The 27999-nt window shown below is 40.4% G+C and overlaps 1 protein-coding gene across 1 annotated transcript; it reads left to right on the forward strand.

Annotated features, from left to right (window-relative positions):
- The first annotated feature begins 21 nt into the window (after window positions 1-21).
- LOC143741411 (uncharacterized) lies at window positions 22-27999 on the forward strand. Its single transcript, XM_077233770.1, has 12 exons — window positions 22-217; window positions 2943-3004; window positions 3144-3200; window positions 7264-7333; window positions 20932-21069; window positions 21177-21276; window positions 24089-24137; window positions 24555-24588; window positions 24803-24853; window positions 25082-25159; window positions 27630-27668; window positions 27779-27999. Exons 1-12 carry the CDS (start codon window positions 124-126, stop codon window positions 27997-27999), a joined length of 993 nt encoding a protein of 330 aa, XP_077089885.1. The 5' UTR covers window positions 22-123.

Consider the following 27999-nt stretch of genomic DNA (forward strand, 5'->3'; position numbering starts at 1 on the left):
GATCAATCTAGAAGTCCTACAGTTCTGATTTGCCATGTTCTTTACATACTGTTTTAGTCAATAAAGATAAATTGAGTGCACATTAATTCACAAAGGCATTTTCAATATATTTGACTCCTTTTCATGTTTCTTCTTATTCTCAACAGGAGCTACATACACCCCAAAGGCTCTTTTCAGAGCCAAGGCCCATTTTACACAGCGTCTTTGCCTTTGTACAGTAAGTATGTGTTTTAATTAACCTCAAAGACAACTGAAACGCTATCTTACCGTGAAATAAAATTAGTCATACCGTGAAACAGAATTTTGGTCATACCGCCCACCCCTACCCTGGTCGGTAACACTTTACGGTAAGGGTACATGAATTATCATGAATTCATGTATAAATTCATGCATGAATTATGCATTAATTCATTCATTAATATCTCATGAATCATCATGAAACTAACACGAGTTCAACGGTTTTCATTCATGACTTCATTGATGAACAAGATCTTAATTAAAACATTAACTAAGATGAGTACATCATCATGAATTATGATTTATTACACTTGATCATTATGTTTTCTTTGTTCAAAGTTATGCCGCCATTAATAGCACATTGTTCATCAGTGTTTCAAAGGACCTAGTCACCACTTTAGTTGAGGGGCTAATAGTAGATAGAGTAGATAATGCTTAGTTAATGATGACTACTGTATTTGAATGTCAACAGAATTTGTGTACTATAAGCTTTGATTGGTCAATTTTGGGGTCTGTCCAATACAGTACTCATTGTTAACTAAGCATATCTATCAATGACTTCATCATGTGTGTGGCCCCTCAACTAAAGTGGTGACTAGTCCTTTTAAACACTGATGAACAATGTGCTATTAAAGGTGGCATAACTGTGAACAAAGAAAACATAATGATCATGCTTAATAAATCATAATTCATGATGATGTACTCATCTTAGTTAAGGTTTTAAGTAACGTGTTGTTCATCCATGAACTCGTGTTAGTTCCTGATGATTCATGAGATATTAATGCATGAATGAATGCAGAATTCATGCATGAATTTATACATGAATTCATGATAATTCATGTACCCTTACCGTAAAGTGTTACCCTCTGGTCTAATCACAGCCGTGATGATATAGAGCTCTATCACACTCCTACCCGAGTGATATTGCTTAACTATCATAATGTTTGTAAAAGGCTTTGGTAGCGCTTTAGATTTTCATTGTATTTCCCTCTAAACACAGATAACCACATTAAATCAGCTGGGGCGCCTTTTATAAAGCGTGCGTATGCTCAAAACGGGGCTGAAAACATGCGTACGCCACTTCCCACGCAAAGGTTGTGATCTATTAAAAAAAACTTGAGTGTGCGCACCTATAAGTAAACTCTGACCAATGCGTACGCACATTCTGCCGCAGCTTTGTCTTTTGCCGATACCGATATTAATCCAATATTTTTATTTTATTCTTAAACTAATAAAAAATATAGCAATTTTCTCAATTAGCCACCTAAAATATACCTCCTATATAGTCCACAACAACAGTTGATTATGAAAGATTGGCACCCTTTATTCAAACACTACAAAAAAATAAAGAAATATATAAATGAAAGAAAATACAGGTACTTCAGTACTTAAAGCTAGCTAGCTACCAACAGGTTTAAAGTTAAAACAATTTAAACAGCAGCATTCTACATTGTAAATACCAGTACAGTTTTTGTTTTTTAAATCAAGTAGAATTTCTATAACTGTGTGTTAAACTGATTATCACTCTTGTGTGTATCTATCTTCTGTATCTACTTAATACAGACAGCTTCATTATAAAGATAAACAACAAATCCCCAAAATATATGATCATAATCTATGACAAAAATGCTATTATAAACTAGATTAGTGGATAATACACATTGCTCTTTTTATTGTTGTAAAATACATTCATGAAAAACAAGATAACAAAAATGAAAAAGATAATTTTTTTTAGATATAGCTAAATCTGTTATAAAATTGAGAAATGTTTTAAGTGTATTGCACAGCTATTTAATGAGGCAGCAACATTAATAATTATTAATGTTAATAAGCTTTAATTGCGTCACTGCATTATGATATGAAAGGCTCCAATACAGTGCGGCACAAAGCGCTTATGTGCATCCCGAGCGGAGAATGATGCGCTTGAAGCCACGTGGAGTTACAGCACGCAGCGCGTCGAGTCCGCTTTGAAAAGTTCAAAGCACAACGGAGATACATATTGACGGACAGTGTATTATTCAGTATCTATCTATGCAATCGTTTATTGAGCCTTTTCTTTTAACAGTTTTAAATTTCAGTTACTGTGCGCGTGAAGAACAATTATAGTGCTCTGACTACCGATCCTGAGTATCGGATCGGGACATCCCTAGTAATAATAACAGCCATTAAGCTCCTGGACAATTGACCGTTTTTTCTTTTCAAACAATAAATACAGTTTTGTGGCTCTTTAATGTGTCGTGACAGATCGCTGTAGAGCATCAGTTAAAGCTGCTCGTGAACCGATCATCTCTTCCTTCTAGTTCATTTATAGCATCAAATAAACATGAATGAATATAAGAATGAATCTTTTAAACGCGGAAAGGCGTCAGTACATTCCGTTTTTCAAGTTCAAATCCTCCAATGTTAATCTGCTAACTCTCCTGACTGCTTTGTTCGACAAAATGGCAGATGGCGAAGTATGATTGGTCAGATCACCTGTCAATCAAGCTCCTTGCGAAGGGTCAATTGTTTCTCTATGTTATCATTATAATAGTCCTAATTATGGTGTTCATAACAAAACCGGGATGAAGAAACTTGTTCGCCTATTAAACTAAAATAAATATTTACTCACACATGAGCAAGTTAATGCAAGTCTGTTAGGCAAAAGGAAATTAGGCTACTATTTATGTTTTAAATAAAAATGATACATTTTGATGTCTTTGTAGAGGAGAGGAGAACGATCGTGCTGCTGGAGAAGAGCTACTTCACTGGCAGAGTCATAGCAGAGGTAAAGTTCGACACATTGTCAATATGGCTGGTTTTCTTTTGAATCTGAGGGACCAGTGGTTACATATTAGATCACAGCCAGGTCGAATACATATTGATTGCATGGTCGTCAGATTGTCTATAAATTATCTGTTCCACAGGCAATGTTCAGCCCCACTCATAATACAGATCCTGTCGAGTTTACAGCTCCAACTCAGGTACACAGTAACCATCATCACCCTAACATTTAATCTATAATTTGGTTCTTAGCTGAGGTTCACTTGGGACGCAGTCATGTAAAGTTTTTCCCAGGAACACAATATATGAGCAGATGGATCTAACTAGCTTACTACTCAAACATTACCTTACATACGGAAATCCACTGCTTCATCAATCCCTTATTTAATCAAAATGTATATCCCTGTTTGTTCCCTACATTTACTATGTGTGTCTGTTTCACAGCAATGTAATAATTCATGTTTGTTGAGATTCCCCGTTTGTGTCCTATGTCTTCTGTGATGAGCTCTCCCACGCACACTGCTGCCTAAGCAGTTTATGGTTACTGCTACGACCCTGAGGGTCATTTCTGTGTATTTTTTGGGTTTCTGTTCCCTTGGCGTGTGTCTTATAGGCCGATTGGGTGCAGCTGATTGGTGTGGTGATCCAATTGGACATAACGACAGCCTGCCCCTTTAAAAGTCGCTGCTGACGTCATTCAAGAGCTTTGCTCTTGCTCGTTTTGGGGATCGCTTTTCATTGTCATCAAGCTTTTGATCCTGTGAAAAAAAACTGATTGATGCACAACAAGCTGCCTTTATTTGCCAAAGTGAATGACATTGAAACCTTTGATCTCGTGCATTGTTATGTAGTTAGAGATGGTGTTCCAATGTGTAAAAGCCCACTGGGCAGTGGACTTTCTGATGAACGTGTCTTGCAGGTGGTAGTGCCATCGTCACTGCGCAAAATGGTGTAGACAACCGCCCATAATGATGCAGGTCATGTGGGAGTTAAAAAGACACATCACAAAATTCCGCGTTACTGTTGTAGACATAGCTAGATGTTTGGTAAACTAAGTGAACTAATTACCATTATCCTGTTTGTTGCTCCTGTGTTCTTAGAGTTTATGACTGTGTAAAAGAGTCTTGAAGTTCAGAAGTTGAGTTGAATCAAACTCCTGCAGGACTTGGCATGATTCAGACTTGGGAGCATGATTCTGATTTCTTCTCTTTTTGTTTTCTTTCTTTTTGTTTTCTTTTTATATCTGAAGCATGGCAAGTGAACCATCATACTGGACCTGGAAACGTAAATCCAGGGCAAGAGTAAAAGAGCAATTGGATTCCATTCAGTCTGAATTTAATGTCATTGATGAAGATGGAGTCATTGAAGAAGATGGAGTCATTGATGATTTTCCATGTAATGTTGAAGAGATAGATTTAGAGGCAATTTTGGTAGCCTTTTCGGTTTACGTACTGGTCTTCGTGTGTTTGGGGCACCTGTATTCTGATATGTGTGCCGTCAATAACACCATATATGCGAGGAAAACCTGCTTTCCGAAAAAAAACTGGTTTGAATGACCTCCTGGTCATGATAGGATGGAAACTTGACCGTTGCGTTTAAATGACGGGAAAGAGCCCCCGCAACCCGGTGAACCACTCTGCTGACAGACGATTTATGCACGTGGAAAACATCTCCCACTACCGTCTGAAAACTTCCAGTTGCAAAAAAACGCAGTGCTATAAGCAGTTGTAACACTGCAGGTAAAGAGTGGTTGCGATGTGTGACATGGTCAAGGTCGCCGTCTAGTTTGTTAGCGATGTCAAAAATTGCGCGTCGATCAAACCGGTATTCAAGCAACAATTTTTCATCGCTAAGATGGTCCAAAAGGTTCTCCCGATCTCTAAAAATTCGTCTTTGCACATAATTATCTTCAACTGGTTCCATAAATTCAGCCATGTCGTCTTATTTTTGTCCGCGTTACTCTTAAGGTTACGATTTCCAAACCTTAAATTATACTTAGGGAAATGACCGTTAAGGGGTTTTATGCAACAGTTAACGCTTTTTAAGGGATTACTTAAGGGAAAAAACAGCATTTAAGGGAAATTCTAAGTGTTTATGACGTTTCACTTAAAAAAACCGTTAAGTAACACTTAAGGGTATTTTTCTGCAACACCCTTAGATTTAAGGGAAACATAAGGGCGAACTTAAGGGAAAATGTCACTTAAGGTGCTTTATGCAACCGGGCACTGAACTTTATGAGTATATGGAGGATTTTGTTGAGGACATCAACAGTTTAGAGAAGGGCTTCTTCTTCAAAGATATTCCCTTGTCTCTGAAGTTGGAGGCCATGGTTTGTGATGCACCAGCACGTGCGTTCTTGAAGTGTGTTAAAGGCCACACTGGTTATTCGGCGTGTGAAAAGTGCACCCAAGAAGGTGAATACTTGAATAACCGTGTGGTTTTCCCCATCACTGATGCACCCCTCCGACGAGATGAGGACTTCATCGACATGACTGATGAAGCTCATCACCTTGGATCCTCACCCCTTCTTGCCACCTCTTTAGGCTTGGTCAGTGGTTTCCCTCTGGACTTCATGCACCTTGTCTGCTTGGGAGTCATGAGGGGTCTAGTTTACCTCTGGCTTAAGGGTCCATTGACATGTAGGCTCTCAAGTGGACAGGTGAATATGCTCTCTGTACAATTAGAGAATGTAAGGAGATACACACCAGTAGAATTTAACCGGCGGCCAAGAACACTGAAAGAGATAGACAGATGGAAGGCGTCCGAGTTCCGGCAGCTCCTGCTTTACACTGGGCCTGTGCTCCTCAAGTCCTTTTTGCATGCAGCAGTTTACAAGCACTTCCTGCTTCTTTTTGTGGGAATATTGATCCTCTCTAGCAAAAAGCTGTTTGCCACCTACACAGACTATGCAAACAATGCCCTTGTTCTCTTTGTGCAGCACTTCAGGAAGATGTATGGTGATACCTACATTTCTTACAATGTACACAATCTTGTGCACCTTGCCCAAGATGCCAAGGTGCATGGAACACTGGATTGTTTCAGTGCGTTTAAGTTTGAGAATTTCATGAAGACTCTGAAGAAAATGGTCCGAAAGCCACAATCTTCCTGCTCCCAGGTAGTGAAGCGGATCCTCGAGAGGGGTACCACCCCAGTGCCACCGGTGGTAGGCTTGGGCCTGAGAAGGGAACATGTAAATGGACCACTGCCAGCCATGTTTCCTGATGCTGTTCAGTACTCTGTGTACAAAACAGAGCAATTCACACTGAAATTAGACCGGGCGAACTCCTATGTCAGTATAGAGGGTAAAGTGGCCAAAATTAGGAATATCATTTCAGACAACAAGGACATTTACCTACTCTACTCAACCTTTGCGCAGCAGTCAAGTTTTTTTGAGTACCCTGAACCCTCAACAGTGTTTGGTGTGTTTTTGATAGACAGTCTGTCAGACTCGACACAGCTGTGTAAAGTTGGACAAGTAGAGGAGAAGCTTTATGTAATTCCTCATGGACAACAGTTTGTTGCTATGCCCCTGTTACATGTGCACTGAGTCCAGTTTAAATCATTTCAACATGTTGCCATGGGTCAGCAGGTTGTCTTTGAGTGACCCAACTGTTTCTGTTGTAGTCAGTGGCGTTCATAGCCTTGATTGCGCTATAGGCTAGCCCCCCTTTGCTGTATGTGGATGTGAAATGTGTCTAAAATCCAAATACTATGCTCTACTTAGCATAAAAGTTGACTCTTCATCTTGAGTAAAGTAAAGTGCAAGTTATGGTAATATTATACTACAGGTTGTCCTCGGGGTTGGTGAAATGCTAGTGATGTGTCTCTTTAATGAATAGTTAAAATAACTGATCTGTCCTCACAGGACTTCTGAATCAGTAACACAATAGGCTATGGTTCCATTTATTAAAATCTAGTTAACTACATTAGTTAACAAGAACTATTAATAAACTGTACGTCTACAGCATTAATTAATCGTTCTTAATGTTTATTTCACCATTTACTAGCCTACATTATTGAAATCAAAAGTTGTATTTGTTAACATTAGTTAATGCACTGTAAAGTAACATGAACTAACAATTCATGTAAGTTGTAAACTACGTAGTATTTTCAGGTTATTTACATTATAATGTGTAGAAAAAAAGTTAATTTTAAGCCCTGCCTTTAGGAAGACATACTGTACAACTGTGAACATTTTTAGATTTGATCAGTACTGAAAAAAATGTGATTTAGAATTTTTCTGTACTATTAATTTTGCAACAGGAAAGCCTATACCTAATAGTGGCCTTCGATGAAGGAGCGAGTGGACCGGTTGCAAGGGAATGGTTTACAGGTAGGCCATGGCGATGTAGTGTAAATTTCTATCTTTGACCTAGATAAGGCTACAGGAGAACTCCATTGTCAAAATCAGGTTAATGCTGAGTGCTGTAACGTTGCAAATTTTATGTTTATGTTGGTATAGATTTGTGTGAATATCGTGATATGATGAAACACAAATTTTAAACCGCAAAAGCTGCGATTACTGTGATTAATTACTGTGATTAATCTGATTACTCTTGTCATGTGACACGTGAGAGAAAAGCAGTCTGCAGATGTAGCATCAACTTGGCACTCTACGCATATAGGCCTGGCATACAGGAAAGAAGAGTTTATGTTTGATTTATGTGATATTATGTTGTTATATATATATTAGGGGTGTAACGGTTCACAAAATTCACGGTTCGGTTCGATACGATACACTTGTGTCACGGTTCAGTTCGATACGGTTCGGTACGTTTCCAATACAGCAAAAATAAAGAAATGGCAGAGAAAATTTCATTGATTTCAAAATGCTTTTATGACGCAAAATGAATGTAAACATGGTCAGTCATATCTTAAACCAACAGGACAAACCACATCTTATATTTCAAATATTTCAAAAAGGATCTGTGCATTAGTGTGAATGCAGCTTATCGTATCTAAACTGAGAAGACAAATCAATCACAGCTCTTGAATGGAAAACGTTCAGAAAGCCTACTTTTAAATACTGAAAGCACTCTTTGTTTATTGCTTGTAATGTGTTTTTTTTATGTTCCTCTTTATTTACTAGCTTTTATATTTTGAAGCTATTTTTGTTTATATAGCCTATTTAAAATTCTTATGTAATTATTTTTAAAAATACATATGATTACACAAAAAAAGCTTTTTAACTGTTATTAATAATATTAATTACGAAAAAAAGTAGATCATGAGGTGCCGAAAGATTCCCATCCCTACTATACAATGATTTATTGCTTGTCTTAGTCGAATAATACAGGTCCTTCTCAAAAAATTTGCATATTGTGATAAAGTTCTTCTGGACAGCAGTCAGGTCGGCAGTCTTACCCATGATTGCGGTTTTGAGTAATGAAACAGGCTGGGAGTTTTTAAAAGCCTCAGGAAACTTTTGCAGTTGTTTAGAGTTAATTAGTTGATTCAGATGATTAGGTTAATAGCTCGTTTAGAGAACCTTTTCATGATATGTGTAAGACTGGAAAAACTTGAAGGACTTTAAGAGAGGGCCACTCTCTGAGAAAACAAAGGAAATTAACATTTGAACTCCCCCCTCATGCACTATTGAGACGAAGGTCTCACCTCCCTCATCCTAATCTACATTTCTCTCCCCCATTCTTCATCCTGGCAGAGGTCTCCCAAATTCACACAAGAATCTAAATGGTTTAATGTGAATGATTATGATCTAGTTTTATACATATTTGGTATTATTTGAAATGTCTCGGTACGACTGGTAAAAATGTCTCATTCCCAAAGAAGTAAACCCAAAAGGTAATAAAGTTCTTAGGAAGTTAAGAAATATCTTCCACACCCTCCAATACTGGAGGGTGTGTCTTTGAGTTAACACCTTCGACCATTTGACTGAATGCTAATTTTCCACTGCTAGCAAATGGTGACTTACAGGTAAATTTCCACTGTGAATGATGTTTAGATTTGAAATGAGGTCTGGGTATATAATGAAACGCAGCGAGAGCTCAGGGCTGTTTTCTGTATTCAGATTAGCCCGTGTGGTTGAGGGTCTCGCGACTCTCAGCTCACGTAAGTGTCGGGTAAACTTTTTCCTCTTTGTTCTAGAACATTTGATGGTTTGCATTGATTATCTTTCAATTGATTATGGAATTGTAATAATACATTTACCTGACATAATAAATTGTTATATTTGATTATTCTAACAGACTTTGACTTTATTTTCATTGGAGTTAAAAGGAATAGTCAAACATTAACGTATATTTAATGATGCACAGATATCATTGAAAAACCTTTTCATTTTATGGAGTCAGATGAAACGAGTTAATACATAAGATAAAATGTATTGCATTTAACCAAAAATACTTTGCCACGAGAAAAGACAGTAACACGCAAAGACCTTCACCTGTATTATTGGAAACCCTCATTGGACCAAATAAACAGCATTACAAAGTGGTGACCTCGACGTGATCTCGCATCACAAGCGAGCAATGTCTTATCCAGCAAAGTATTGGGATTTTGAAATCAACTTGAGGTTTGAACATCTTCTCTTTCTTCCGCCGTTATGGTAAGTCAACTTTTTCCTTCCCTTTTGAGAAGTGTTGAGAAAATGTTGTTTGCATTGTTACGGATCGGAAAGCCATTTGTTTAGTCCGGAACTGAAAAACGTGAGGACGTGATAGTGGCGGCGCAGATGAAGAATGAAACCCCTTGTTAATAGATTTTAAAGATATCCTTGTTTGCCTAAGCAAAAAAAAAAAAAAAAAAAAAAACGAAACCTAAAATCGGAATAACATCTTCCAAATGTTTTTCGTGTAACGTTACTTGATGAGGAGCTGTAAAACAAACCCTAAAAGTTTTCAAATCAGCCGCATGTTTGTCGCCATTGTTGTATTGGCTTTGTTGAAACAAACCAGCAACACGTGAAGAGAATCAGCAAACAACAGAAAGAAAAATCTAAGTTTGTAAACGATCGGAACACAAATGATTTTATAAATAAAAGTCAGGCCGATGATGCATTGTTTATAAAAAGCTAAATTTGGAAAAACAGGATGATATGATTTGCAGGCTAAAATCGGATCTCAAGGCTAAGCTAAATGCTATTGTCCATGCTGTTTCCCAAAACAAGGCTAAGCTAAATGCTATTGTCCATGCTGTTTCCCAAAACAAGGCTAAGCTAAATGCTATTGTCCATGCTGTTTCCAAAACAAGGCTAAGCTAAATGCTATTGTCCATGCTGTTTCCAAAACAAGGCTAAGCTAAATGCTATTGTCCATGCATTCAAAAAACACTTAACCCTTTGTGTGACCACCAGCACACCATGGGCCCTAGGCCACATTGAATAATATTCTATAATAAACCTAAACTAATCTTTACAAACTTTATATTGCATTTGAAAGCTTCCACTTTAACACAGATGCGATTAAAAGGCAATAATGCAATAATTTGTATTTTCAAATTTGGAGTTGTGCTTCACACATTGTAATGCACTCATAGAACACACTTTATAGTTGTTTGTGCTACTATATGTGCACATAGGCTAATTGTAAGTTTATTCTTTAAACACAGGATTGCTTTATTGTGGGTGTATTTGGAACACTTAGGTAAAGGCTGTTGATGTTGTATTCTAGGCCATGTATCCTGTGTGAACTGAATTAAACAAGTGTGTGTCTATGCTGAATGTGGTTATAATGTGATTCACAATGAATTTGAAAGTCAGAAACAACAAACGCGCATCTCATTAATTCTTGAAAGTCCCGAGACAGAAATACTTTTCATATTCGGAGAACGAAATATTATCACGTTTGAACTAATTCTGGATTGCTCTGAAATTATTTTTCAAAATAGATTACAGGATTCGTATATTTCCACAAGTTTGCGCCAGACATTAGTGACGACTAATACTGAATATCAGATTCAAGTGTACTTGAATGAGGGGAACGAGTTATTTCCGTCCAGACTCAGCAAAATGCTGTTTGATCAACCTGGATTCGGGTGCGTTCCATAACCTCTGTTCCTGAGGTGGCGTTCAAGGGGGCTATTCAAGTGTCTGTTATTGTGTACGTGTGAATACGGCACATCTAAGATATTTAGCCAATTACCTCTGTTTTGATAAGTCAGACTGGCGAGATTGTGTCGTGCATCCTTAGAAGGACTGCAAAGTGATATAGTTTCCTGATCTATAAACGAAAAATATAAAGTAAGAGAAAATAGAATAATCAAACGTTAAAATGACTTTGCCTTCATATAGTCTGAATTTTTGTATCCTTGGTGGAAAACTCCCATAGCTGCGATAAAACCACGCAAAGGAACATAGATGAGAATCAGAAACTGTGAACGCGCATCTCATTAATCCTGAAACAAAAAACTTTTTCATATTCAAAGCTTCAGGGAACGAAATTTCCCCAAATATAAATTGGAACATGTATAATGATCCTGTCCTGTTTACATTATGGGGCGAAAAGGTCGAGCCTACACTGTATAAACTCAATAAAAAAGGTCTTAAGATGGACGCTATTGAGAATGAAATTTCCACTTGGTGGAAAACGGTGGGTAGTAAGCAGAAGAAATCAAAACATGGTGAAATAATTGAGGCTTTAAACTTCATGAGTTATAAACGGCTAGATAAGTCAACAACATTTCTATCTTCGCTTATGGATATTAAATGTGAAGAAGTGCATTCTAAAAATGCAGAGGCAAAAATGTCTGAGGCAAAGATTCAAGATCTCCAAACACAGCTAGATAAATTACTAGCTGAGCAGTTAGCCCTGACTGAAAAGTGTAAAAATCACAAATACACCATTGCAGATCTTAAGACTAAACTAAATGCTAAAAAGTGCATGTCTCCCAAAACGCTCAACAGCGATGGGACTAAAAATGTGCACTTCTTAAATGAGCCAGCCTGCTCTAACAATCCTGTATCTTTTCAGACATGTGAAGCATGTGATAAAGTTTTGAACAGAGTGCCTGTTTCAGCCTTTAAGGTGATACGGCACCCAAATGGCACAGAGTCAACCATTCGGCGTCCTCTAACGGTAACTGAATGTAGCTTGTTTAAAACAGAGATCGGACCATTCCCCTTGAAAGGGCCATTCGAACCATGGTGGAGACGCATTGTTAGTCTGAAACATGCATTTCAGCTTGAACCAAAAGATATTTGGCAAATTGTTATCAGCTCAATTCCAGACGTTCTGAACTATAAGATACCACAGGCTTTGATGACAGGGAACATCGTGCAGTCAGTGTATCAAGATGAGCCTGAGGATGAAATCTTTAATAGACTAAAACAATGTCTTCGCGATCTACGTGGTTGTAGTCCTGTTGGATGGGAATTGATTTTCAATCGGAAACAGAGTACTGAAGAATCGTTCGAGACGTATGCAGAAAATATGTTTGAACTGTTTGAGGAGTATTCTGGAATTGAAGGTGTTAACCACAACAATGTAACTCTCCTTGATTTACTACTTACAAATGCAGGACCGCGTGTACAGCAATCGCTCATGTATGGTGCTTCTCCAGCAAAAAATACATTCGAAGGTATTGTTAGCTGGGCAACAAGAATTGAGTCACGAAAACAGATGCATGGTGAGATAGCTGTGTTAGAATGTCATGAAAATCCTCCATTTGCAGTAGAATTCAGAAAGCCACACAGTGAAAAACTGAGCAGACTCTGTAATTCCTGTCACAAAACAGGCCATACTGAGGAAAAGTGCTGGTCATTGGGCAGAGGCAGACCTCCACCCTATTTAAAAAAACGCAGAAAACCACACTCTGATGACACAAACCAGCGCTCTGCAAGCAACCAAAGCTCAAATGCATCCCTCAGTGAGCTAACAACTTTGGTCACTCAAGGCCTTCAGCTATTAGCCTCATTTGCTAGTCGGGTAGCAGCCCAATAGCAAATGGCTTAATAGTTTATCATCTAAATTCATTGAATCTGTCACATTTTTCCCTTAAATGTATTGAAACAAGAACGAGCAGAGACTCTTCAGAGACCAGAAACAATATAATTTCATTTATATTCTTAAATTACAATATACATTATATTGTAATCGCCAAACAGGGCATTAATTTGAAAAATATGACATTAACATTAATCCTTACAGTTCGATTTCGTTAACCTGCTACCCAGTGCCAAAAGGGCGGAGGTGTGTTTTAATTTTTTGCCTTTGAAAAACACTCCCGGAAGTGTGGCACAGGTAAGCAAATTTATAAGGAGGGTGTGAACTAAACATCAGACAGACCACAGCCTTTTGCAGGTAACTAGAGACCTGCACTAACCAAACGTGTGAACGACACCATGAACTAATTCATGCCCACAGATCTGGCTGTAATGAAAGCAACTTGTAAAACCCGAAAACTGGGATCTCTAATGCTGTGACACAGCAGACTGTGAAGGCTAGACTGCAAGAGCAGCTTTAAGGTGTCACACACTGCACCGAAAAAACAGCAATAATTCAGACCTGGTCTATGAAACTCGGTTTCATGTGACAACTGGAATTAAAATTGCAATGGACATGATAATGGAGCAAGCAAAATAATTCCACATGTCTGAATTTGAAACTGTTTGAAAACATCAGAATTAACTGTGGTTCTCTCTGCATTTGTTTCTGTCAGGTTTACTTCTGCAATTCCTCGGAGGACGGATGCCAGTACGGGCCGGACCTCACGATTGTTAGAACATAACCTGAGACTCGGGAGATGGGTGAAAAGACACTTCAAGAGGCCATTAACATCTCACAATAGCACATCACTATATAAGCATGGCCTCCCAGTATACAACTGGAACTAAATTTACAACACAATTATTATAGATTAGATTCCACCCATCTCCTAGACATGAACACTGAACACACTCCTCCATCACTACACCCTCACATCATCATCACCTGGAATAGATCAAGTCTATCCAGGCTGAACACTACACATCATGGGAAGATCACCTCACTAAAGACCTATTGTACATCTTCACACTAACAGATCCGGATAGCTTCACACATATAGGATGATAGAGCTGATCCAATGACGACAGTCTAACAGAGACGCACATAGCATACTCCGTTCACAACACTCACACAAAAACACTGTAATATACATATGAATGGTCACAGCCACAAATCGATGATGCAAATTATAAGCAGAGACAGACCTGCTATTCAATTTTCAAAATGTTTAAACTTTCTGATTGTTATTAGGGTGGTTGGAAAATCAGAGGGCCCCTGATTTCTCAACAAACCACTAATAACAGAAACATCATAACTAAGTAGATCGCTTTGTGCAAACGCTTCAATCAATTACAGAATTTACAATTCAACCCTGTCATTGACTGTGACTTAGCCAACAACACACACACACAAACACACACACACACACACACACACACACACACACACACACACAGACACACACACACACTCTCTCGCTCTCTCTTTTTCTCTCACACAAACTATCACACTCACACACAGACACACACACCCTCACACAGACACACACTCTCACACCTGTTGCAAGGAATGAACAATCTCCATTCTTGAATACATTTAAGCATGTTCCAAGTCACTTCGTAGATTTGCATAAGTGGCTTGCATTGGAAGATTCCTGAACAAACACTGATTATTACATACATATGCATTTATTGAATAGTATTGTTGTTATTACATGACTTCTTGATCCATGGAATCTATTTGATTGCTTTGATTACACTGACCTCTTGCTGCATTTTCTTTATATATGTCACAGTTTGGGTTTTGTTTCTTGTTCCTGGTTCTTGTCTGTCATGTGATCCCCTGTTCTAGTCATGTGATCTTGCCTTGTGTTCCCCTGTCTGTTGTGTCATTGGTTGATTGTTTAAATGTTCACAGGTGTCCCTTGTCTCGTTGTTAGTCCAGTATGTATTTAAGCCCTGTGTCTTGTTCAGTCTTTGTGAGTTCTTAATGTTGTGTTGTTGTACCTTGATGTTGGTGGTTCTGTTCCTGAGTCTTGTGCCCTAGCCAGAGTCTTTATTATGTAGTTTGAGTTTATTAAATAAAGTGTGCTGCAATTGGATCCTGCTTCCTCCTTGCTTCCACCTCATCATAACAGAAGAACTCACCGCCAATGGATCCAGCAGTTGTTAGCAACCAGGCCTTAAGGAAATTCCTATCATCTCTGTCTCAAGATGGCCAGCCCTTGGAGAGGTATGTGAGGGACTTTTTGGCGTGTTGTCATCTGGGAGCGCTAAATGACGCCCAGCTCGTGGACCTGTTTTGTAGCGGGCTGGATTGGCACATCGCTCAAGTGATGCCGGAGGATCATACTGGCTGGACCCTGAAAGGGTTTGTTGATCTGGCCCTTTCCTTGGGCGGTTCGGCACTTGCAGAGCCTGAGTTTCCCCGCGTCACGCCAGTCAGCGGGTCTGACACCGGATCGGTCTATGGGCGTTCAGGGCTGATGTCCAGCTTGGCAGATTCCCCGCTAAGGTCCGTACGGTCTGCAAGGATCACCGTCCTGCCTGAATCTCGTCCCTTCAAACCAGTTCCAGAGCCCGTCCAGCCAGAGCCCGTCCAGCCAGAGCCCGTCCAGCCAGAGCCCGTCCAGCCAGAGCCCGTCCAGCCAGAGACCGTCCAGCCAGAGCTTCACGTCAGCCACGTCCAGCCAGAGCTTCACGTCAGCCACGTCCAGCCAGAGCTTCACGTCAGCCACGTCCAGCCAGAGCTTCACGTCAGCCACGTCCAGCCAGAGCTTCACGTCAGCCACGTCCAGCCAGAGCTTCACGTCAGCCACGTCCAGCCAGAGCTTCACGTCAGCCACGTCCAGCCAGAGCTTCACGTCAGCCACGTCCAGCCAGAGCTTCACGTCAGCCACGTCCAGCCAGAGCTTCACGTCAGCCACGTCCAGCCAGAGCTTCACGTCAGCCACGTCAAGCCAGAGCCGAGGCCCTCTTCGCCGCTGGTCCCGTCCAGTCCAGAGACTGTTCAAGTCACGTCTGCCGATCCAGAGACTGTTCAAGTCACGTCTGCCGATCCAGAGACTGTTCAAGTCACGTCTGCCGATCCAGAGACTGTTCAAGTCACGTCTGCCGATCCAGAGACTGTTCAAGTCACGTCTGCCGATCCAGAGACTGTTCAAGTCACGTCTGCCGATCCAGAGACGGTTCAAGTCACGTCTGCCGATCCAGAGACTGTTCAAGTCACGTCTGCCGATCCAGAGACTGTTCAAGTCACGTCTGCCGATCCAGAGACTGTTCAAGTCACGTCTGCCGATCCAGAGACTGTTCAAGTCACGTCTGCCGATCCAGAGACTGTTCAAGTCACGTCTGCCGATCCAGAGACTGTTCAAGTCACGTCTGCCGATCCAGAGACTGTTCAAGTCACGTCTGCCGATCCAGAGACTGTGCAAGTCACGTCTGCCGATCCAGAGACTGTTCAAGTCACGTCTGCCGATCCAGAGACTGTTCAAGTCACGTCTGCCGATCCAGAGACTGTTCAAGTCACGTCTGCCGATCCAGAGACTGTTCAAGTCACGTCTGCCGATCCAGAGACTGTTCAAGTCACGTCTGCCGATCCAGAGACTGTTCAAGTCACGTCTGCCGATCCAGAGACTGTTCAAGTCACGTCTGCCGATCCAGAGACTGTTCAAGTCACGTCTGCCGATCCAGAGACTGTTCAAGTCGAGTCTGCCGATCCAGAGACTGTTCAAGTCACGTCTGCCGATCCAGAGACTGTTCAAGTCACGTCTGCCGATCCAGAGACTGTTCAAGTCACGTCTGCCGATCCAGAGACTGTTCAAGTCACGTCTGCCGATCCAGAGACTGTTCAAGTCACGTCTGCCGATCCAGAGACTGTTCAAGTCACGTCTGCCGATCCAGAGACTGTTCAAGTCACGTCTGCCGATCCAGAGACTGTTCAAGTCACGTCTGCCGATCCAGAGACTGTTCAAGTCACGTCTGCCGATCCAGAGACTGTTCAAGTCACGTCTGCCGATCCAGAGACTGTTCAAGTCACGTCTGCCGATCCAGAGACTGTTCAAGTCACGTCTGCCGATCCAGAGACTGTTCAAGTCACGTCTGCCGATCCAGAGACTGTTCAAGTCACGTCTGCCGATCCAGAGACTGTTCAAGTCACGTCTGCCGATCCAGAGACTGTTCAAGTCACGTCTGCCGATCCAGAGACTGTTCAAGTCACGTCTGCCGATCCAGAGACTGTTCAAGTCACGTCTGCCGATCCAGAGACTGTTCAAGTCACGTCTGCCGATCCAGAGACTGTTCAAGTCACGTCTGCCGATCCAGAGACTGTTCAAGTCACGTCTGCCGATCCAGAGACTGTTCAAGTCACGTCTGCCGATCCAGAGACGGTTCAAGTCACGTCTGCCGATCCAGAGACGGTTCAAGTCACGTCTGCCGATCCAGAGACGGTTCATGTCACTTCCTCCAAGCCAGTGTCTACGGACAAAATGGCCACCTCCGAGCCAGTGTCTACGGACAAGATGGCCGAACCAGAGACTGTTCACATCACTTCTGCTGATCCAGAGACTGTTCACATCACTACCTCCGAGCCAGTGTCTACGGACAAGATGGCCGCTTCTGAACCAGTGTCTACGGACAAGATGGCCGTCTCCGAGCCAGAGTCTGTTCCTGTTCCCGAGCCAGTGTGTGTGTTGTCTGTTCCTGAACCCGAGCCAGTGTGTGTGTTGTCTGTTTCTGAGCCCGAGCCAGTGTGTGTGTCTGTTCCTGAGCCCGAGCCAGTGTGTGTGTTGTCTGTTCCTGAGCCCGAGCCAGTGTGTGTGTTGTCTGTTCCCGTGCCAGTGTGTGTGTTGCCTGTTCCCGAGCCAGTGTGTGTGTTGCCTGTTCCCGAGCCAGTGTGTGTGTTGCCTGTTCCCGAGCCAGTGAGTGTGTTGTCTGTTCCCGAACCAGTGAGTGTGTTGTCTGTTCCCGAGCCAGTGTGTGTGTTGTCTGTTGCCGAACCAGTGAGTGTGTTGTCTGTTCCCGAGCCGGTGAGTGTGTTGTCTGTTCCCGAGCCAGTGAGTGTGTTGTCTGTTCCCGAGCCAGTGAGTGTGTTGTCTGTTCCCGAGCCAGTGAGTGTGTTGTCTGTTCCCGAGCCAGTGAGTGTGTTGTCTGTTCCCGAGCCAGTGAGTGTGTTGTCTGTTCCCGAGCCAGTGAGTGTGTTGTCTGTTCCCGAGCCAGTGAGTGTGTTGTCTGTTCCCGAGCCAGTGAGTGTGTTGTCTGTTCCCGAGCCAGTGAGTGTGTTGTCTGTTCCCGAGCCAGTGAGTGTGTTGTCTGTTCCTGAGCCAGAGTCAGTGTGTGTGTTGTCTGCTGTTCCTGAGCCGGTGTCTTCACCGCCGTGGCCGCCTGAGGGGTCTTCACCGCCCTGGCCACCGTCTGCGCATCCTGCTCTGCCCTGGTCGCTCAAGAGCCAGGTCCACCCAGGCTCTGTGGCTCAGGCTCGCCATTCCTGTGTCCTGGTTCCTGGTCCCAGTGCGAGCCTGGCCCTCCGTCCCTCCCCCAAGACCGCCTCCACTCACCACCCTCCTGAACTTGTGTTTTTTTTGTTTTGATGGGCGTCGGGAGCCGCCCATAGAGGGGGGGCTATGTCACAGTTTGGGTTTTGTTTCTTGTTCCTGGTTCTTGTCTGTCATGTGATCCCCTGTTCTAGTCATGTGATCTTGCCTTGTGTTCCCCTGTCTGTTGTGTCATTGGTTGATTGTTTAAATGTTCACAGGTGTCCCTTGTCTCGTTGTTAGTCCAGTATGTATTTAAGCCCTGTGTCTTGTTCAGTCTTTGTGAGTTCTTAATGTTGTGTTGTTGTACCTTGATGTTGGTGGTTCTGTTCCTGAGTCTTGTGCCCTAGCCAGAGTCTTTATTATGTAGTTTGAGTTTATTAAATAAAGTGTGCTGCAATTGGATCCTGCTTCCTCCTTGCTTCCACCTCATCATAACAATATAATTCAGACCAAAAAATATATATATTTAAGAATTGGATATTTAATATGAGACATCCTTACCATTCAGAACCTGAATCCTTACCATTCAGGACATATGAGACAGATGTACCATTCGCACTTGCTGACAAGAACATGGTATTTTACAGTGAACATGACATGATTTTGTTTTGTTGCATTATGCGTTTCTATGCATTTCTTCACGAGTTCAAGTTCATATGTGTTCAATCGTGAAGCGGACATTTAAGATGCTTTTCAGATGTCTCACACAAGGCAGTGTGAAGCCAAGGAGAGCCCCTTCATCCATCGAGGTCTGCCCAGACAACCACACCGCTGAAGGTGACAGGATTGGTCAAGAAGGGTCAGATTATCATCATGGGGAAGGTGCCAGAGAAGCAGAAGTTTCTCTATGAAAGGAATGACACGTCGACTGAACAAGTCACAAAGGTCCAGATTGACTATGAACTTTGCTCACATTCTAGGCTGAAATGCAAGAAGAAAACCTGAACGCATTCATCCACCTGCTGAACTCAAGCTTCATACACCCGGTGAGACCAGGCGTTCTGCAGGTGAACACAGCACTCTGAAAGCTTCTACAGATGCTAACATTGCAAAGACAATTTTTGAGTTAGGTTTCGAGGATTACAACAACCGTCTTACTGTGACCACGTAAGTGTTCATCTGAATTTGACCCACGTGGTCAAGAGGCCAATCTGTAAGACTGGAAAAACTTGAAGGACTTTAAGAGAGGGCCACTCTCTGAGAAAACAAAGGAAATTAACATTTGAACTCCCCCCTCATGCACTATTGAGACGAAGGTCTCACCTCCCTCATCCTAATCTACATTTCTCTCCCCCATTCTTCATCCTGGCAGAGGTCTCCCAAATTCACACAAGAATCTAAATGGTTTAATGTGAATGATTATGATCTAGTTTTATACATATTTGGTATTATTTGAAATGTCTCGGTACGACTGGTAAAAATGTCTCATTCCCAAAGAAGTAAACCCAAAAGGTAATAAAGTTCTTAGGAAGTTAAGAAATATCTTCCACACCCTCCAATACTGGAGGGTGTGTCTTTGAGTTAACACCTTCGACCATTTGACTGAATGCTAATTTTCCACTGCTAGCAAATGGTGACTTACAGGTAAATTTCCACTGTGAATGATGTTTAGATTTGAAATGAGGTCTGGGTATATAATGAAACGCAGCGAGAGCTCAGGGCTGTTTTCTGTATTCAGATTAGCCCGTGTGGTTGAGGGTCTCGCGACTCTCAGCTCACGTAAGTGTCGGGTAAACTTTTTCCTCTTTGTTCTAGAACATTTGATGGTTTGCATTGATTATCTTTCAATTGATTATGGAATTGTAATAATACATTTACCTGACATAATAAATTGTTATATTTGATTATTCTAACAGACTTTGACTTTATTTTCATTGGAGTTAAAAGGAATAGTCAAACATTAACGTATATTTAATGATGCACAGATATCATTGAAAAACCTTTTCATTTTATGGAGTCAGATGAAACGAGTTAATACATAAGATAAAATGTATTGCATTTAACCAAAAATACTTTGCCACGAGAAAAGACAGTAACACGCAAAGACCTTCACCGCTAATTCGAATACCGCCATTGGATCGAGTTAGACGGCCTTACATATGCTAATTTTTTGAGATAGGAATTTTGGGTTTTCATGAGCTGTATGCCAAAATCATCAGTATTAAAACAATGAAAGACCTGAAATATTTTAGATGGTGTGCAATGAATCTAAAATATATGAAAGTTTAATTTTTATCATTACATTATGGAAAATAATGAACTTTATCACAATATGCTAATTTTTTGAGAAGGACCTGTACAGAAGATAAAGAACTTAAAAAGTAATCGCATATTTAATCGCAATATTGTAAAAAAAAAAAAATCACAATTAGATTATTTTCGAAAATCGTTCAGTCCTAGTATAGATATTTGTCCACTGTCTATCACTGTCAATAAAAGGTATTTTTTATCACTCAGGCAAATATGATGGAGGCATGGCTTGGTGGCCTCCATATAAAGATTCATTCAAAATACTCCAAAGTATTTTAAAGAGGACATCACCTAACCCATCTAAAGGATGGAAACAGTACTCTTGTCGAATACTACATGAGACAAGTAAGGGTGGGGGGTTAAGATATTCTGATGTTACTCATTGTACTTTCTTTGTTGATGTTGTAATATAGAATTAATTGATAACATACAGTACTAAACATTGCCTATAGACTGCTTTGAAAGTCTCAGTAAGAGGTGGGGCCTGTCCTGCCACACCTCTGATCTGAATACAGACAAAGAGGAGCTGCCAGTAAGTCGCCAGCGGAGAAAGTGAGCATCATATGTTGTTTGACTTTTTGATCATCCTCTTTGTATCACACAGATACAATTTTCCCATTTCATATTTTTCTCTGTTCGATGTGATCAATAGGAAAACTAATCTTTGTTAAAACTTTTCATTTACAGACCATCGCGTCTAAGATCACCATCACCACCATCATCCCCTGCATCGTCCCCCTCATCAGACACCCCAAATCCTCAAACATCACGGGCAAAGAAGAAAACGCAGAACAAACCTTCCAAAAAAAAACTCCTCCCCCTCCCCTCCTACCTATGACTGGAAACAATATTAGAGCTGGCAAGTGGGATAACTATTTTGATCTTAAGTTTCCATATGTCCATTAGAAAATGAATTACATGCTCATACTTTTAATTATGCCTGATAAGAATTTGTAATCTTTGTGTTTAAACATTTTTTTAATTTTAATCCTTGTTTTTTAAATCGCCATGACAGTGACAAACAGGGAGCAGCCTGTAGCCCACCCAAACTTCCATCAAAGGAGCAAACCTAGTAAGACATTTTATGTGTATAATACTGCACTTCCCATACAGCGATTATTAGGGGTGGCACGGTACATGAAAAAACATCCGAACCGTTCGGTTCGCTAGTCTCGGTTCGTTGCGTGTGTGCGTCGCACGGTTCGACGCATGCGCAATGTAACCTCGTGCCCGTGACCTCAGACAGCGCGTTTACTTTTCGCGTGAAATAAGAGATGTGTGGACAATGGATACACACACTTGGATATGCGTCAAAATCTTGTGTTTATTTGTGATAATCTTAGCCCCGTATTATTATTGTCCTACCTGTATTATGAATGACATATTATTATTATTTGCGTAGGCTACATGGACCCCAAACACACCCCGTCTTCTAAGTTAGGTGACAGGAATATTTCGCAAAACTGCAATGGAAACAGTTTTTGCGCATTTACATTTTCGAATTGCCTGAAAAACCACCTCATGCGAGCGTAAAAAAGTTTTTGCAATAAACGAGAGTTTTTGCGAAATTGACGTGTTTCCATTGTGCGTAGCCTACCTATTTTCAATTCGCAATTTCAATTTGTTTTCAAAGATTTTTATTTGTGTATTTATTTCATTTGTATTATTTCTTCGCCAAGCTCATAAAATAAATTTGGGTCGCACATAATTTGACAGGGTCGGTCGGAAACCGGAACGAAACGAATTTTTTTTTTATGCCCAATACACATTCTCCTTTTTTTTGCCAAATAAACAAAAGCATTTCATCAATGTCTTCTCTCTTGCTGTATCAAAATGTCACCTAGCTTTCCTCAGAGATGGTCTCAATAATGTGCTTAAAGTCAAGTCAAATTCAGGTTGTGCATGATAACATGATATAATTTTTTTTTAACACTGTCTCCTGAATTGTGGATAATTAAGCTATAGCCTATATAATATGCTGAAGTACATTTCTGGAGTGTTAAAGATTAAAAGAAAAAATTACAACAAGAACCGTACAGAACCGAAAACCATGACCCTAAAACCGTGATACGAACCGAACCGTGGGTTTTGTGAACCGTGCCACCCCTAGCGATTATCAGATGTAGATATCTAAGGTGCAAATCTTACGGTTGATGTGCCTTTTGTTCTTTTGGTTGTAACCTTTTTAAATCTTCTTGAAGTGTCAGTAAGAAGAAAGCTGGCCCACCCTCCCACCCCTTGTGTAACTGCTCCAGCCCATCCCACATCATCGTATAGTGAAGGTTAGTGTCACCTCTATAGTAAATGCATCAAATCCCTAAACTCAAGTAGACACAGTGTACTGCACAGGTCCACAGCGCATACCATAGTTTGATGTTCCAGATTATGTTTTTGAGTTTATATTAGTAGTGTGATCAGTAAGCCAAGGTTTTCTGTCTTTCCAAGAGGCCGCAGTTCATATTCAAGAGGCGCCGGGACTGGAGGATTGGAGGACTGAAGGCTTTCCTGATTGTAAGCTATTTAAGATGCAGGCAAAGAACACACTGACACACACACACTCACAAACACACACACAAAGACACATGGAGCACAGCACAGTTCTATGCAAAGTGGGGAATGACAGAAAAAGTTTGAGAATCACTGATGTGGAGTGACACTGGGTTAGCTCTGTTATTTTGACATGTGTTAAGATTAGTTGCTGCTGATAGAAATTAGGGATGGCAACAATTAATCAACGATCGATTAATTGTCGATAATACATTTAATCGATAAAACTTATCGATCATCAATTAAGCAGGATCATGCGCTTGCATGCTGCTCAACCGCAAAACATGTAAGCGAGCGCGCCGGTTTGGTGAAGTGTTGAGTCCCACTGAATGACACACCGGAGTTGTTTGGGACTAATTTACACCTTCATTACAACTAATTTTGCGTGTGCATTCGCATCCTTTTGTTTTGTACAAATGTAAGTTGTAATAGTTATATTTATATATTAAATAATTAATTTAATTTATCAATCACATCAAAAACATTTTACCATCCTACTAACCCTTTATTTAGATTAAAAAACATTCTTATTAATTTGGTGAGGAACATAGCTTTTTGAGAAGCATTTGCTGACCCTGTAATGCTGTTTGCCATTAATGCTAACGATTAGTCGATTAATTGATCGTTAATTTAAACGACGATCGATCATGGGAGCTTGTGAAAATTGACATCCCTAACAGAAATGTGTGGCAATTACTCAGCTCACTGACATTAGTTTATCTAATTGTGATAAACTTGAATTACTGTTCACTCCAATAATTTAGTTTGTATGTATTTTCTAGTGACACCGGATAATAACGGCCTGTGTGCTTTGCAGCAGCCTCCACGCCACCCTCTTCCAGGGATCCTTCAGAGGACTAGCGATTGTAAGATATTTTACATTTAGTGTATGCTACTAAACTTCTTACTCAGAACATCAGACTGAGGTAGTAAAAGTATAAATTTCATAGTAATTCAATAGCAAATTAATTAGGGCCATATTTTAAAATCCAGCTGAATCTGGGCCATTTGAGGCCAGTCAGCAGGAGAAAAACCTACACCAATATGCAAGGAAAGCAGAAACCAAACTGTGTGTAACCAGCATTAATGTGTTTTGCCATTTTAAGTGATTACATCTGTTAATGAGGACCTTCTTCTTACTGAATGTAAGTTTCCGTTAAATATGTGATGCATTGGGTCTTTAAATTACACTTTTGGCTGTAAGCGCACTTGAAAAGTTTGAGTGCAAAAAGCCTACTTCCTGTTTGTGTCACCTGTTAGTGACAACCGTTAATTGGCTGCAGGGAGCCGAATATGACGGGCTGGGCTCTCCTGAAAGTAAGCTATTAAGCATGCAGATGGAGAACACAATGAGACAGGCACACACACGCACAAAATACACAGCACACAGCACAGTCCTATACAAAATAGGGAATGACAAAAATTACAGAAACATTGAGAACCACTGCTGTGGGGTCACTTGTTTAGCTCAGTTAGTTTGAACTGGGTGATTCAGTTCTTTGTGTAATGGGCCTTTTTCTGTATTTCCAAGTGCCACAAGATGAGGACACACCCAGTGATGAAGGGATGTTCTCTCCTGAATGTAAGTTACAGGGCTTAAGAATAATTTAAGTCGCAGAATTTTCTGTCAGCAATGCATGACAATTAGTGCTGTCAACGTTAACGCATGCGATTAATTTTTGTCCATGTAAAAATATTGAACGCAATGTCCGTTCTTTCTGTCATCCTTTAGCTAGAATAACAGTATATGAACACGCTCTGAAACAATCATTAATCTTTGTTTTAACCTTTTTAATCTTTGTGTGTCAAGTGACTGTGAACACCAACATGCCGCAGTGTCGTGAAACCCCTCTATCCCGTCCAGGCCTTCCACACAGGACCCCTCAAAGTAAGAAGTATTTTAGTGTATGATGTGTTTTATTTGTATGTACTTCTTACTCTGTATCATGGTAGCCTAGAGCAGAGCAGGGCTCAAGACTAATGGCTTCCTAGAGGCTGAGACAGTAGTCAAGTATTTTTATATAGCGCTTTTCACAGTATAGATTGCATCAAAGCAGTTCAAAGTATCAATCAGAACATAATAACAATGTCCGTTTCTTGGTGTAAAAACATCCACGTTTGGTAGAGCTGATCAATGGTATTAATGATTGGTTAATTAATTTGAATATCCCCAACTGAGCAAGCCAAAGGCAAGGAACCGAAAAACTCTATCAAGTGACCTAATGGTGTCCTATAACTCCATCAGGCGACCTAGTGGAGAGAAAAAAAAACCTTGGGAGAACCCAGGCTCTGTCGGGGGCCAGTTCTCCTCTAGGGCTGTGTATCACCAACAATGATACGATACGCATCACGATACTAAAGCCACAATACGATATGGATCAATTTGGAATTTTGAGCTGAGTTTGGTAACAGTGTTATAACAGTTGTGATAAATGAAAAACAATTTCGTTTTTGTCATAAAAAAACAATGAGTTAAATAAATAAAAATGCTTAAAATGGCTCTTCCTTCTGAACGAGATGAACGAGACACGAGCTATCATTTAGAGGCAGTGTTTTTCAATTCAGTGAAATCTAGAATTTTTATTGATTTTCGATACTTTAAAGTAGGGATGCACCGATCCGATACTCAGCATTGGTATCGGCTCCGATACTGCCATTTTTGCCGGATCGGGTATCGATCAGACGAGGCCGATCCAAATCCGATATTGTGCGTATACTATTCTGTGTTATTGTTAAGCCCCACAAAAGCCCCTAAAACATTATAAAACACCATAAAGTTTGCGTGCACTATATTACAAGTGTTCTGAAGCCATTATAGTATAATGTGAGATAGAAATTAACATTTAAGTCGTTAAATTCAAGATAACGTAAACTTTTCCCTCCGCTGCGGCTGTCAATCATTCTTCATTCAGTATTCAGCGTCGCGTTCAGTTACGACAGTCAACATGATGAAGCTCTCTCCAAGATGATTCAATGTTACTATTATTATACTTGATCTGTAGATAAAGCTCTATGGTTTCGCATAAAACAACTTTATCTTGTTGGATTATTGCTGTAACGTTAACTTAATCATGTTTCTACCGGGTGTCTGTTAGATCACAACACTAGAGTCAGAGACCTATAATTGTTCTTCACGCGCACAGTCACTAAAATTTAAAACTGTTAAAAGAAAAGGCTCAATAAACGATTGCATAGATAGATACTGTATAATAGCCTACACTACGCATCAATATGCCTTTCGTTTGTGCTTTGAACTTTTCAATGCGGAGTCGACGCGCTGTGACTCCGTGTTGCTTCAAGCGCATCATTCTCCGCTCGGGATGCACATAAGTGCTTTGAGCCGCACTGTATTGCAGCCTTTCATATCATAATACAGTGACGCAATGAAAGATTATTAATGGCCTATCTATCATATGTTGCAGCCTCATTAAACAGGTGTGCTATACATTTAAAATATGTCTCAATTGTATAGTAGCCTATAGCTATATTTAAAATAATTTATCTTTTTGATTTTTGTTAACTTGTTTTTCATGAATGTATTTTACAATACAAAGAGCAATGTGTAACGTTTTACCAGATTTAGTGTTACATTTATTGTCTCTTTTTTTTTTTCACTAGATGGTCAGATTTTATACAATTATTGTGGACTTTTATAGACTAAATTTTACTGCTGAATTATCCACTAATCTAGTTTATAAAAACATTTTTGTCATAGAATATGAATATATATTTTTTGGATTTGTTTTTCTTTATAATGAAGTTGTCTGTATTAAGTAGATTGTGTTTAACACATAAAAGAGTGATTATCAGTTCAACACACAGAGAGTTATATAAATTCTACTTAAGAATTGGTATCGGATCGGCATCGGTATCGGTCGATACTCAGAATTTTTGGTATCGGATCGGATCGATTCTGAAAAAAGTGGTATCGGTGCATCCCTACTTTAAAGCTATGAAAGATCTTGTATCTTTTGATCAGATTTGGTGTAATAAAGGGGCTTTGTGTGAGATTATTGATGACAACCTGCATTTTGCACCCCTTTTAAGATAATTTTGTCTTGTCTGTTCTGATTTTTTTTTAAACAATGTGTTAATTGACTGGACAATGTTTTAAATTTTGTAATTCAAAATTCTCTCGCTCTCTCTGTCTGTCTGTCTGTCTCTCCCTCTCTGTCTCTCTCTCTCTCTCTCTCTCTCTCTCTCTCTCTCTCTCTCTCTCTCTCTCTCTGTCTCTCTCTCTGTCTCTCTCTCTCTCTCTATCTCTCTCTCTCTCACACACACACAGTTTTATTAAAAAAACAAGACAAACTCATAGTTTGTATTTTTGTTAACACCTATATTTTTCCTGTTTTCCACAGGTCAAAGATTTGTCAGATCAGCTCCTGCTGGATGCACAGGTACTGTGAGCAGGTTCTCTCTGCTGTTGTCAATAAACTACTGTATTATGCATTACTTGTTAATTGTTTTTTGTATAATTTTGTATATTTTTTTCCTGTACTTTCCCCAGCTGTTGAAAGGCTCCTTTTGGAGCAGGTCGGAGAACTGCAGCTTAAAATGGATCATGTAATCAAACTACTTCAAAAAAACAATTCGATTCCTCATGAAGATTTTAATTTGAACATGCTACCACTGCTCACGCTGCAAGACCTGGAGAATTTTGAAGACAAACTTCGGACCAACAGCACCTTTAAGAAGAAAGTGGTATGTCCCGTCTGTGTCTACCTCTAA

Source organism: Siphateles boraxobius, unplaced genomic scaffold (genome assembly GCF_051911475.1).
Source record: "Siphateles boraxobius isolate OS27281-9 unplaced genomic scaffold, OSU_SipBor_1 19, whole genome shotgun sequence".
Classification (NCBI taxonomy): Eukaryota; Metazoa; Chordata; class Actinopteri; order Cypriniformes; family Leuciscidae; genus Siphateles; species Siphateles boraxobius.

Bases quoted from the DNA above. Each gene is read 5' to 3' on its own strand.
- LOC143741411 (XM_077233770.1), top strand. From the start codon at position 124: ATGTTTCTTCTTATTCTCAACAGGAGCTACATACACCCCAAAGGCTCT. The intron at 3,005-3,143 runs GTAAAGTTCGAC...TCTGTTCCACAG, and splicing joins CTGGCAGAGTCATAGCAGAG to GCAATGTTCAGCCCCACTCA. The intron at 21,070-21,176 runs GTAAGGGTGGGG...CATTGCCTATAG, and splicing joins TCGAATACTACATGAGACAA to ACTGCTTTGAAAGTCTCAGT.